This window comes from Rhinatrema bivittatum, chromosome 18 (genome assembly GCF_901001135.1).
Source record: "Rhinatrema bivittatum chromosome 18, aRhiBiv1.1, whole genome shotgun sequence".
Classification (NCBI taxonomy): domain Eukaryota; kingdom Metazoa; phylum Chordata; class Amphibia; order Gymnophiona; family Rhinatrematidae; genus Rhinatrema; species Rhinatrema bivittatum.
In genome coordinates, this window is record NC_042632.1 from 972242 (window position 1) to 986955 (window position 14714).

Genomic DNA, 14714 nt, shown 5'->3' on the forward strand with positions numbered 1-14714 from the left:
CCAATGACTTCAGATCTCTTCTGCGACTGAAGAATCATGGAACTTTCGCATTGTGAGAAGTCACCAGCGATCAAGAATCAGCTGAAATGCCTCGTCTGACAAAGCCCATTCTACTGGGTCCAGATTCTCCCTGCTGAGAAAGTCTGCTCTTATATTGTCTTTTCCTGCGATGTGTAAGGCTGAAATTATCGGGAGATGCACTTCTGCCCATTTCATATGCTGATCTATTTCCTGTGACACTTGCTGGCTCTTGGTTCTTCCCTACTGATTGATGTAAGCCATGGTCGTTGCACTGTCCGACTTTATCAGGACCGACCGACCCTGCAGCCTGTTGCTGAACTGCAAACATGCCAACTGGACCACCTTGGCTTCCAGTCGATTGATGTTCCAGAGAGACTCTTCTATATTCCAATGCGCTTGCACCATCAGCTGCTGACAGTGAGCTCCTCAACCACAGAGACTCACATCTATTTTCAGTACTAGCCAGTCTGGTGGCGCTAGGGAAACTCCCTTCTGTAGATGATCCACCTGCAGCCACCACTGCAGTTGGAAGGAGACTTACATCAACAGGAGGAGCCGAATCAAATAGTCCTGAGACTGTGGGTTCCACTGAGACAGCAGGGAGCACTGAAGAGGATGCATATGCACCCTCGCCCACGGAACCACTTCCAGGGTTGCTGCCATTAAGCCAAGCACTTGCAGGCAGGACCATACAGTCAGGTACAGTGTTCACTAACAGGCGGAGCTGTGTCATCAACTTCTAAATTTGCGCTTCTGGTAGGAAAACCTTGCCCTTCCTCATATCGAACCAAACTCCGAGGTATTCCAACGACTGAGCAGGCTGAAGACTGCTCTTGGCTAGGTTCACCACCCAGCCGAGCTCCAGCATCAGGGAGATCACCTTGTGGGTCACTCTGCAGCTCTTCTGGGAACTTGGCTTGAATTAGTCAGTTGTCCAAATACGGGTGTACGAGAAACATAGAAACATAGAAATGACAGCAGAAAAAGACCAATCGGCCCATCCAGTCTGCCCAGCAAGCTCCCACAGATATTTTCCCATACTTTCCCATACTTAGCTGTTTGACCAACCACCAAGGCCCTTGTTGGAAACTGATTCAAATTTCCTGCCACCCCCTGTCATTGATGCAGAGAGTAATGCTGGAGTTGCATCAAAGGTGAGCATAAGGCTTAATGGTTAAGGGTAGTAACCGTCGCATCAAGCAAGTTACCTTGATGCTTGTTTACCAGACTGCACAGATCAATGACTTTTGGATGTTGTCTGAATGTAAATCCTCTTTTCCACAATTCCCCTTGCCATTGAAGCAGAGAGCAATGTTGGAGTTACATTAACTATGTGAAGGATTTTTGAGTAAGGGTAGTAATCCCCAGGTAGTAGCCTCCATTCCAGCAAGCCACCCCCACGGCTCTTCTCTTCATTTCCATCCTCTATTCTTTATGGATCCAGTGTTTATCCCATGCCCCTTTGAAATCCTTCACAGTTTTAGTCTTCACCACTTCCTCCAGAAGGGCATTCCAGGCATTCACCACCCTCTCCATGAAGAAATACTTCCTGAGATTGGTTCTGAGTCTTCCTCCCTGGAGTTTCAAATCATGACCCCTAGTTCTACCATTTTTTTTTCCAACGGAAAAGGTTTGTTGTTGACCATGGATCATTAAAACCTTTCAAGTATCTGAAAGTCTGTATCATATCACCCCTGCTCCTCCTCTCCTCCAGGGTATACATATTTAGGTTCTTCAATCTCTCCTAATAAGTAATTTTATGAAGACCATCCACCTTTTTGGTCGCCCTTCTCTGGACCACCTCCATCCTGTCTCTGTCCCTTCGGAGATACGGTCTCCAGAACTGAACACAGTACTCCAGATGAGGCCTCACCAAGGCCCTGTACAAGGGGATCATCACTTCCTTTCTCTTACTAGATATTCCTCTCTCTATGCAGCCCAGCATTTTTCTGACTTTAGCTATCGCCTTGTCACATTGTTTCGCTGACTTCAGATTGTTAGACACCATCAACCCAAGGTCTCTCTCCTGCTCCATACATATCAGCCTTTCACTCCCCAACAAATACAGTTCTTTCGGATTTCCACACCCATATGCATGACTCTGCACTTCTTGGCATTGAATCTCAGCTGCCATATCTTCAACCACTCTTCCAGCTTCCTTAAATCCCGTCTCATTCTCTCCACTCCTTCTGGTGTGTCCACTCTGTTGCAGATCTTAGTATCATCCGCAGAAAGGCAAACCTTACCTTCTATCCCGTCCGCAATGTTGCTCACAAAGATATTGAACAGGTCCGATCCCAACACCGATCCTTGTGGCACTCCGCTTAACACCGCTCTCTCTTCAGAGTAAGTTCCATTTACCATTGTTGTGACAGTCGCTGCTCGACGCCCTCACTCCGCCCTCTTTACTCTGTGGCGATTCCCTCTGGGTCTGATGGACGACTGGCTGCCACGGCATCTCCATGCCATCTCCCTCCGGCGTCCCCAGACCAGCTTGATGTTGCAGATCCGCCATGTTGCCTGAAGACATAGGGCTCTGATTGAAGTACCAGCAAGAGTGTGAACCTCAGGGGCGTCCCCCTGAGGTGACATCATCCGCTTCCAATATTTAAAGGTCTCTATTTCGCTATCTAACTGAGTTAGCAAGGACTCGCTTCAGCTATCCAAGCTACTCTGACTCCTCGGATGTACCAGAGGTACCCGCTCCTCGGGGGCCTCGCTCTTTTTCTTTACTTTCAGATTACAAATAGGAACCGGTACTCGCTCCTCGAGGGACCAATGTTCCTGGACACTCTGAAGATTCTCTACTGCCTGGAAGTTATCGCTGCTACAAACATTTGTGAGTTACCATCGCTCAGAGCTTTCCCTGGAACCAGGTACTCGCTACTTTCCAGCTCCTGAGCTTCCTTGAGACCTTATGTGAGTTGTGTCATCTAGATCTGTTCATGAACTCTGCCTACTCTGCCTACTCACTTTCTACAGTTTCTCAACAGCTCAGACATCCTGGGTTCACTGTTCCAGTACCTGAGGGACTACAGCCCTGCAGGGCATATCAGCTCACTACTGCCACCTGTGGTGGTTTCAAAAACCTGTTTAATAAAAGAATTAATGTGTGTCTGTCTCCATACTCAAGCCTAGCCAGTGGTCCCTCTCGGGATAGCCTCCTGAGGGCGTGGTCATCTGCCACCGGCCCAGGGATCCACCCACAACTATATCAGATTCATTACAGATTGCTACTCCTTAGCAAGACGATATCTGAGACACTACAAGATTGCTGACTCCTCCTTCTTTAGGAGCCAATAATTACAGATTGCTAACTCCTAGTTTGTCAACTAAGCTCATTCATAACAACCATCATACATTGTCTTCGTCAACCAGTTTGCAATCCAGGCCACCACCTCAGCACTCAATCCTAAGCTTCTCATTTTATTCACCAGCCTCCTGTGCGGGACCGTATCAAAAGCTTTGGTGAAATCCAAGTAGATGACATCGAGCGCTCTTCCTTGATCCAATTCCCTAGACACCCAATGAAAAACATCAATCAGATTTGTCTGAAAGGACCTTCCCCTGGTGAACCCATGCTGCCTCTGGTCCAGCAATTCTTCTGACTGTAGATAGCTCACTATTCTTTCTTTCAGCAGCGACTCCATTACTTTTCCCACCACCGAGGTGAGCCTAACCGACCTGTAATTTCCAGCCTCCTCTCTGCTCCCACTCTTGTGAAGCGGGACCACCACCACTCTTCTCCAATCACTCGACACCACTCCCATTTCTAGGGATCTATTGAACAGGTCATGTAGAGGACATTCTAGCACATCTTTGAGCTCCCTCGGTATCCTGGGATGAACCTCATCAGACCCCCATGGCTTTGTCCACTTTCAGTTTTCCTAACTCTTCCCATAAATTCTCTTCTGTAAATGGAGTTACATCTACTCCACTCCCCTCCAGTTTCTTGTTAACTAGCGACGGTCCTTCTCCAGGGTCCTCTTTAGTGAAAACCGAATATTTCTGCCACTTCTTAGTCACTCTCCACACAGTGATCCTTTTCACCTTTCAATTTCACTATATCACTTTGGACTTTTCTCCTTTCTCTGATGTACCTGAAAAATGTTTTGTCACCTCACTTTAACTCTTTGGCAATCCTTTCTTCTGCTTGACTTTTTGCTGTCTTGATTACTTTCTTTGTCTCCTTCAGTTCTACCAGATGTTCTTCCTTGTGCTCCTCCCTTTGGGATCCTTTATATTTCTTAAACGCTGTTCTTTTAACTTTTATTATATCAGCCACCTCCTTTGAAAACCAGATAGGTTTCATTTTTCTCTTGCTTTTCTTTACTTTTCTAACAAATAGATTAGTTGCCTTGGTAATTGCTCCTTTTAGTTTGGTCCACTGTTGTTCCACATCTCTCTTGTTCTCCCAGCCTTCTAGTTTTTCTTCCAGGTATTTTCCCATTTCAACAAAGTCCGTGTTTTTGAACTGCAAAACTCGGGTCTTTGTGCTTCTCCTCCGTATCCTATTTGTGATATGAAACCATACCGTTTGATGATCCCTGGTGCTGAGATGGGCACCCAACTGGACATTAGAGACATTATCTCCATTAGTGAGCACTAAATCGAGTATAGCTCCCTCCCTCATGGGTTCCATTACCATTTGCTTGAACAGAGCCCCTTGCAGGGCATCCACTATCTCTCTACTACTGTTAGATTCTGCAGAAGAGATTCTCCATTCTATATCCGGCAGATTAAAATCTCCAACAATCACCACTTCTCCCTTCTTTCCCATCTTTTTGATGTCTTCAACCAGATCACTGTCTGGATCCCATCTTTTCTCAATGCTGCCACAACTAACACCATTATCTTGGAAAAGGTCTTCAGGGCGGTGGCTAAACCAAAGGGCAGAGCCCAAAGCTGATAATGGCATTCCAGAATTGGAATGTTGATGCTCTAGTCAGATGGGAATATTAAGGTATGGCTTGGACAGATCCATGGAGGTCAGAAATTCCCCTAACTGCCCGACTATTATTACCGAGCATAATGTTTCCATGCAAAAATGAGGGTTGACACCTTTGAGATCCAGGATGGGATGAAAAGAGCCCTCCTTCTAGGGCACTATGAAATAAATGGACTGAGGAACCTTGCCAATGTAGTTTCTACTGCCTGCTTCTTCAGTGGGGAGTAACAGAGAGTCACCATGAACTCGTCCTGAGGAACACTGTGGAACTCCAGCGCATATCCTTCTCATATTACTTCCAGGACCCACTGGTCTGATGTGACTTGACCCACCTCTGATAAAAGAGAGAGAGAGAGAGATGTCCCCCTATCTCTTGTTCCCGAAGGTGAGTCGGCAAACCTTCATTGGGAAGCTTGGGAAGATCCATCACCAGAGCCTGCTTCTCTCCTGGGCTGTCTGGAATGATAGGACTGAGACCTACTGAAAGGCTGAGTCCTCTGAAAGTTCGACCCTCTGTAGGGTCGAAAATGCCTGGACCCTCTAAGTACGCCCTCTCATGTTAAAAGAGTGTGGCATCTGCTTCTTATTCTCTTGCAAATGAGGAGTCGTAGATTCGCCCCACTTACTGGCCAATTTTTCCAACTCGCTCCCAAATAATAGTGAGCCTTTAAAGGGAAATTTGGTACGGTTAGCCTTGGAGGTCGCATCAGCCGACCAATTTCTCAGCCATAACTGATGCCTGGTCGCTACTATGGACGTCACTCCTCTGGCTGAAGAGCGGAAAATCACAGCCTGCATCTGCCAAAAAAGCAGCAGCTGGCTCCATAACTTCTCTCCTAGGAGGTCATTGACTCTAGGATTTCACCCTAGAGTCAACAACCTCTTGGGAGAGAAGCAAATAAGATCGAGCAACCAGGGAACAACAAGAAGTAATCTGCAAAGTCATTGCCACAGCATCAAATGCTTGCTTAAGGATAGTCTCGATCCTATAATGAGCATCCTTCAAGGTCACTCCTCCTTGGGAATAGTGGTCCACTTGGAGACTGCGCACACAAGTGCATCCACCTTCGGAAAACATAAATGATCTCTTGCCACTGAGTCCAGAGGGTACAGACCTTCCAAAATCTGACCCCCTTTGAAACTAGCCTCTGGAGCACCCCACTCAAGATCAATCAATTCTTGACTGGCTTCCATCACAGGGAAAAAAACAAGAGGCCTTACGCAAGGAAACCAAAATTAGATTTTTCTTTGGCTCAGTCACAGTGTCTGCCCCAGGAACCCCGATCATTTTCAAGGTCTGGGAAATCAGAGCTAGCAGTTCATCTTTATGAACCATAGCATACAGTTCTAATCCTGGGGGAAATTTAACACCCTCAAGGGAGTCAGGATCAGCGTCATCATCTGTGCCATCTGAACTTCTATTGGGAAGTCCTGCTGCCACTCAAGCAGTACTCCGACACTTAACAGTAGGTTCCAGCAAGGTTCCTGCCTATGACTCCATCCTGGGAGCAGAAGAGAGTGAAGATTGCGCCTGAAGAAAGGATTGCAATCCCTGAAAAAACCCTACCCACGAACAGGTAGAAGTATCCAATCCAGGAGGTACTTGGGGCGTGCATACTGAACTACCATCCCCTGCTGAGGAGCCAGTTAGGGGAGTTCCAAAATCAGACGCCCCACCTGAGCATCCTGTACCCAGGCCTATATCTGGCTGGGAAGAACCAGGCTTAGCGAAATCAGAAGGAGCTTCCAAACAGCGCTGGCACAAGTTAGCAGGCACTCCTGCTTGAAATGCCCGAATATGACAGGCAGCACAAAGAGAAAAGTGATTAGATTTAAGCAGCATTATGGCCGACAGCATGCCAAAGCGGCGGCTGGAGGTGTGCGTCTAGTTGGGTTTTTTTGTATGCTCAAAAATACTAGGCATCCAATCTAGGCATCCAAAAATTTGGGTGAGGCATCTCACACCCAGGTGACCCAACGCCTAGGGGTCCAAATCTGAGGCATCCCAAAACTTAAGCGCCGTAAGCTTAAGCGCACAATGAAATTTGAGCGCACAGGCAAGCGTGCAGCCACTTAAGGCACCGCTTAACTTAGATGTACGGAATACAAGGCTCGACTAAGCATCCAAAAACTGGACGCACAACCTGGGTGCTCAGCTAGATGCACACGCTGAACTGACAATCCTGTAGAGGGCAGCCTAAGAAAAGCACACCAAAAGCCGTTGCGGCCTACCATGCGGCGCACAGCAAAAAGCCTTGGAGCGGGGGCCTAGCCTAAAAAGACTGCTCAACCCGCCTGGCTGCCCACGTCCCTCGACCTTCCACGGAGCGGGACTAATGTCAGAATGGTGTGCCGAGCATGGAGACTGGGAAAAGGAGGGAGCCCTATGCTAAAAAAAGCCTCCTTTCACGTATCTGCATTTTTTTTTTTATTAATACTTGAGCTCAGCCTTACATGGCTGAGTACAGAGATGGTGTCCAGCTGCAGGGAGTGTCACCGCCATGCTCGGCTTCTTGCACCCGCTGCCTTTCAGCCGCTTAAGCACCTAAGTCCACACCGGCTGAAAAGCCAGTTACCGGACCAAGGCACTAATCTGAGGGATCACATAAATCACCTCAGGAATTCCCAACTGGAAGAGGGACCATTTGGTATCACTGCAGGACAGCAGGGCAAATTTTCTTTCCTTAATTCTCCTTTTCTCTAAAATGAAGCAAACCCGGGGGCGGAGTTAAGATGGCCGCTTGCTAGCAGCACATCTCGGAGCTCCCGTTTCTATTTCTTATTCTGTCGGTGAGCAGATTATTATTTCCTCAATTTATGCCTCCAAAAAGAAAAGGGAGAATGAGGGTCTTTCCCTCTGTACCCTCTCTCCCTCCGGGACAAAAGACTCTTACCGGGTGTGCTCAATTCACTCCGATTCAGGAGAAGCCAGTCCCCGCTGGCGAAAACGACAAGGAAGCAGCCGTTTCGCCTGGAGAGCTAATGCTGAGCCCTCCGACACTAAGATCACCGCAGGCAATTTCCTCAAAGTTCCCGCCAGAAACTGTCGAATCCCACGAGACCACAGAGCTCAACGGGATCCTTGGAGGGAGCAGAGGCAGGTGACGCGTCGGGAGGAGAAACATCAGTGCAAGGAGGCATTGCAAATCCAAGGTTGGATTATTCTTCTAATAAAAATGCTATAAAGCTCTTATCAAGTGATGGAACACAACAGGAGTATGTAATGCCGGCTAAGCCGCCTGTGGTCACTTTGGACACGCTCTGGGAGCTTATGGCTCAGCAAAATTTAGTGACTCATAGAACAATGGTTCAAGTTACTCAAATTGCTGCACGCTTAGAGATGGTGACACAAGACCACAATTTAAGACTGTCTGAACAAGGGGATAAAATATAGCAAATAGAAACTCAGCTGAAAGATATCCAGAAAGTTCAAACAGCTACAATTCAAGATTGTAATGTCTTGAGTAAAAGAACTGAGCTTTTGGAAAATCATTTAAGACAATTAAATTTAAGACTTTTAAATTTCCCCAAGGTAATGGGAGAGTCACCAAGGGTAACACTACATAAATATTTGATTGAAGTTCTTCATATTCCATCAGAAGATATTCCAGCCTTCAATAAGGTGTATTTTTTGCCTTTTACACGATCAAGGAGTGCTGGAAATCAAAACCCCATAGACCTGGAAAACCTGACAGACTATTTAGAATCATCAGGAATGGAAACTGTGGAAAGAGCCACCTTGCTTATTTCCTTAATATATGAAAAGGACATGGGTTATTTTCAAAACATGGGCACTCAATTTTTGGGCCAGTTCGTGCAGAATTTTCCGGATCTAGTGAAAGCCACGCAAGAGAGAAGGAGGGGGTTTTTAGCACTCAGGCAAGAGACAAGGGTGCTGGGTGCTACTTACCAACTTAGGTATCCATGCAGATGCTTGGTAAAATTTAACAACAATACCTATATATTTTTAACACCTGAACATCTAAAGATGTGGATTTACTCCCAGAACCAGTTGATGAGAGTATCATCACCAATAGTTAGTCCAATATCTTAGCAATAAAGAAAAGGGATTGAATAGAGCAAGTTATTGGCATTTTCCTTTGATTTTTTTTTCTTTGTTTAAAATTGGCTTCCTTTTGTTGTCTGCCCCCCCTCTCGTTATAGATTAGTGGACTAAAAAAGGAGATATTTCCTTTATTATCTGAATTGATCTATGATCATGTATAAATTTATTTTTCTGTTATATTTCTGTGCAAAGATATAGAATGCTTTGTAATTATTTTGAAAATTCAATAAAGAGAAAATTAAAAAAAAAAAATGAAGCAAACCCCAGTAGGGAGATGCATGTCCACCATCTGCGGGAGACGGAAAATACTGGCAGGCTGATGTCACTGCAGGGGTATATATACTGCAATTTCCATTTGCTGGTAGAGGTGCATTTGCTGGTAGAGGTCCATTTGCTGGTAGAGGTGCATAACCCACTTGTTCTGGATTCATCTGACTAGACGCTAAGAAAACAGGCGTTATCAGGAAATGTATTTATTACAGTAAACAATAAACATGGTTAAAATTGGCAATCCTATGATCAGGAACAGCCAGGGTTTAATATTAAGAGACAACCTCAGAAAGGAAAGTTTTTAGGTGGGACTTGAATATGGCCAGCGATAGGTCATGATATATCATAGATCTGTGCATTTTTAGTTTCTTGCTCTCATGAAGAGCTTAGTATTTATTTGTAACCTTGATCCCAGTTATCGTATCCCTTGTTTGATGTAATGCATTCGTTTGCTTTTATCGTTTCACTGTAAACCGATGTGATATGTAATTTTGCACATGAATGTCGGTATATAAAAGTTCCAAATAAATAAATAAATAAATAAATACATCTGTAGCAATCTGAGAAAAGGGCTCACATGGTCATAACAACATTGGAGGAATATAAAGCCGATATTCTCTAAAGACAGTTCACCAGTCACACACTTGGGTCATGTGACTGTGCTCAGCACTGAACGAGAAGACTCTTCCAGAACTTTCTAGAAAAGCATAATAGCCTTTCACTGCTCATGTACATTAGTTCCTGTACAGCCCTACTCCTATAGCCCCACTCAGTTCTATATAATAGATTTGACTCGGTAGAGAACTTTTAAAAGGAAGAGAGGTTTGTGTGACTAGTAAATTGCTGTCTTCAGAGAGGTAAGCATCTTCACTTTCTTTGAAGACAAGTAATTCACCTTAATCACATACATGGGATTCCCCAGTTAGCAGTTGTCTTCAACAAAAAATGGGGGGAAGGTAGGGACTACAGGTCAGGAAATATTTTGTTAGAAAACATTTTTTTTAATTTTGTAATTTTTTTAAAACAAGCAAAACAACCTGACATTACAGAAGGAGCCCTAGGAGGTATGGCACTAGGCTAAGAGGCCATGAAGAATAGAAGTCCAAACTTACTATACTCCTAGGAAGCTATATCTATGGGAATTGAATGTATGGATTGAACTCTACTTTGCAGCCTTGCAAGTTGCCTTAGTAGAGGTAGACCTTAGATGGGTAACTAATGCTAACATGATCCTAACATTATAGGCCTTAACATAAGAGCATAAGAGAAGAGGTTGCAATCTGCTATCCAATTAGAAATGGTGCACTTTGATACCATACACCAAAGCTTAATGGGGTAAAAAGAAATAAAAAGCTGGCTGATATATGGGTTTTAGTTCATACTAGGAAGAAGATGACACCTCTCTGCCAATCCATGGAACAAAGAACCTTTTTCCTTTATGGAAAAAATAGTCTAGGGAAAAATGTTGGAAGGACAATTGAGTGATTAATGTGGAAATCTCAACACCACCATAGACAGGAACTTGTGATGGGTATGATGAACTGCCCTGTTATGATGGTATGACATGAATAAGTCATTAGAGTCTGGAGCTTACTGACTGTGAAGGCTGAAGTGACCATATCAAAAAATAAATTTTCAGATCAGGGAATTAAGCTCACATATGCCTAGACATTTGAAGGGAAGTTTTCATCAGCAGTGTAACTATTATATTGATGTCTCATGGCACTGCAGGGGACCTGATGGCAAGCTTCAATTGAAGCAAGCCTCACGTGAATTTGTCAAATAAAGGCTGTACAGAAAAGCAATTTTCTTCTACATACTGGTAATAAACACCAATTGCACTGAGGTGAACTCCAATGGTGTTATTTTTAAGGCCAGACCTTGAAAGATATAGAATACTTGCAAGCAGTTTTTGTGAGGGACAAGAGAAGGGATCTAGGGCCATGTCATCAGACCAAATGACAAATCTTCTCCACTTAAATCCATGAGATCTCCTGGCGGATACTTTTCTAGAAGACAAAATCAATCGTCTAGATTGTCTACAGATTGACGATATATAAATTAAATAAATAAATTGCATTATGCTCTCCTCAACATCCAGGCTATGGGGGTTGGAGATTGGATGTTGGGGGTGGAGTAATATTCCCTAGTTCTCTGATCAGAGTTGGGGGAAGTTCCCAATTTGGTTTTTTCAAAGACAAGTCATGAAGAAATGAAAACCATAGGATAATACTAAAAAAAATTAGAAGTACATTGTCACCTCAGGAGGAGAAAACATGGAGAACCACTTTGTTGTACAAAGAGGCATTATGCAACTGTACAAAGTTTAGTGGATCACATGAACCATGATATGAATTGCTTCTTTAAACCCTTACCACTGCGAATCATGATCCCAAAAACCTAAGAATCAAATTAAAATCAGAAGAGAAGGCAGTAGTTTCCACAGAGGGTGATTTAGTGACCAATTTGGGGCTAGAAGCTAAAATAAATACTCAGCACTCACTGTTTCCAGCAGATATTATTGGTGGGTTTAATACCCTGAACACAGATATTGTAGCGCATCAGCTGGTGGGAGATCATTTTTATAGAAGCTCTATTCTGTCCAGACCATGCATCAGAATAAAAATCCTATGGCTGAGAGGTATGGACCACAGTTCTTTTCAGAACCTGGCAGAAGCAGTTTCATAACCAGCCAGTAAGTGTCAGAATTGTGCAATGGCTGGATCTTCCATCCACCCTCCTCCCCCTTCCTTCCCTCCCCACCATTCCCATCTTGAACATAAGAACATGCCATACTGGGTCAGACCAAGGATCCATCAAGCCCAGCATCCTGTTTCCAACAGTGGCCAATCCAGGCTACAAGTACCTGGCAAGTACCCAAACACCAATTACATCCCATGCTACTGATGCTAGTAATAGCAGTGGCTATTTTTCTAAGTCATCTTGATTAATAGCAGGTAATGGACTTCTCCTCCAAGAACTTATCCAAACCTTTTTTAAACCCAGCTACACTAACTGCACTAACCACATCCCCTGGCAACAAATTCCAGAGTTTAATTGTGCATTGAGTGAAAAAGAACTTTCTCTGATTAGTTTTAAATGTGCTACATGCTAACTTCATGGAGTGCCCCCTAGTCCTTCTATTATCCGAAAGAGTAAATAATCAGAGACTGAGTGCTACCTCCACAGCATCTGAAACCTTGGAAAGTCATAGGAGTAGAAGCTAGGTTAAGAAATCAAGCAATGCCCATCACACAGCTGTTCAGCCACCTTGTCAGTTTTGAATATTATTGTTGCACACAGTACAACCAAAAGCCAGCAAAAGAGAAGGATAACCTGTAAGACAGTTTGTAGATCTTACATGGACTCAAATAACTGCATGAACTGCTCATCGCCTCGGCCTCCTTCCACCTCATGGTCCAATTTCAAAATAATTTCATTTTCAAACTGTGAAGAAAAAAATTGTTTTAAATACCTGATACATATGCAGAGTGCGTGCTAAGGGGAAGGAGTTGGAAGACTAAATGCTTTTCAGTCAAGCCCACTGCAGAATAGCTTTGTAAAGAGAAAAGCCATACATCAAAAAAGATTCCTTTTACACACTAGCAATTGCTGAAGCATGCCTGCAATATTTATCACCTAATTGCCCATGTTCCTTGCTGGCGGGTTAGTGCCAGGACACTGCTGTATCTGCAGACTATAGGGGACAAATATCCTGAATAAGCAGTTGCAGGGTTAGACAGACTGACAAAGGAGGTGAATGCACAGAAAACACTTTGGGGGAAAATATGAGAGATGAAACACGGTTAAAGCAAAGTTGCTTACCTGTAACAGGTGTTCTCCTAAGACAGCAGGATGTTAGTCCTCACACATGGGTGACATCACTGGATGGAGCCTGGCATGGAAAACGTATGTCAAAGTTTCTAGAAACTTTAACTGGCACACTGAGCATGCCTAAAATGCCACTATTCACGTGTCCATGCAGGTCCCTCTTCGATCTCGTAAGATAGAATTATGAAAAAATAAAATAACAAACACAGAAGATACCAACTCTGTGGGATGGTGGGTGGGTTCTGTGAGGACTAACATCCTGCTATCCTAGCAGAATACCTGTTACAGGTAAGGAACTCTGCTTTCTCCTAGGACAAGCAGGATGGTAGTCCTCACAAATGGATGAATGCATAGCTACAGGCTGTTCCTGAACAGTAGGTAAGACCAACAAGCTCCTAAACAGGTGCCAACGGGCACAACAACACAGGTGCTGTTAGTAGCAGAGGGAGTCAGCCTGAACCTGAAAAAGGGGTCCTAGGCAGGAAGAGTTGGGTTCTACACCTGAAAAAGATTACGAAGGACAGACTGGCCAAAGCTGTTGTTATATCGGCCATCCAGCATATCCAGCATAGCTCTCTGCTTCAACGGCAGGGAAGAAAGTCTGATACTTCACTTTCAATGCATATCCAGCATAGCTCTCTGCTTCAACGGCAGGGGAGAAAGTCTGTTACTTCACTTTCAACGCATAGCCAGCATAGCTCTCTGCTTCAACGGCAGGGGAGAAAGTCTGTTACTTCACTTTCAACGCATAGCCAGCATAGCTCTCTGCTTAAACGGCAGGGGCAATGTAGAAAAGAGTATCTATATATATAGACAACAACCAACAAGGACTAAATTACATAGTTGAGTAAACAAAAGCATGGGTGTAGCTTGCTTATTGAGGCGGTTACTACCCCTAACTAAGCTACATATTCAATTAGATGCAGTTCCAACACTACATTAATGGTGGGGTGGAAAGGAAATAAAACTAAAAGGTACTAAGAGCCAAGCGTAACAAGTAAGAGGGAAAAAAAAAGTGCATAGCTTGCTGGGCAGACTGGATGGGCCCTTTGGTCTTCTTCTGCCGTCATTTCTATGTTTCTATCCCTGTCCAAGCAGTAATGGGCAGAAAAAGTGTGGAAAGAACTCCACATTGCAGCCTTGCAGTTCTCAGCTACAGGAACCACTCGCAAGTGGGCCCTGAATCTGCCATGGCTCTGACCGAGTGAGCCTTGACATGGCCTCCAAGCTGAAGGTCTGCCTATGCATAACAGACGTAAATACAATCCGTCAGCCAGTTTGACAACATTTGCTTGGTAACCACAACTCCTAATCTATTTCTGTTGAATGGGAGGAAGAGTTGCATAGACTGCCTGTGGCTTGCTGTCTGTTCAAGGTAGAAAGCTAAGGCCCTCTTGCAATCCAAGCTGTGCAAAGCCCGCTCGCCCTGGTGCAAGTGAGGCCTAAGAAAAAAGGTGGGCAGAATGATTGATAGGTTAAGATGAAGATCAGTTACCACCTTAGGCAGGAACTTAGGGTGAGTACACAGTATCACCCTATCATGAAAGAATTTTGTATAGGGCAGATAGGTCACCAACG

The 14714-nt window shown here is 44.4% G+C and overlaps 1 protein-coding gene across 1 annotated transcript in view; it reads right to left on the reverse strand.

Moving 5' to 3' along the window:
* Nucleotides 1-14714, reverse strand: part of LOC115079628 (dedicator of cytokinesis protein 2-like) — a 991955-nt gene that overhangs the window by 238182 nt on the left and 739059 nt on the right. The window contains 1 exon segment of the mRNA XM_029583335.1: nt 12667-12752. Within this exon segment, the coding sequence (XP_029439195.1) occupies nt 12667-12752 (86 nt within the window).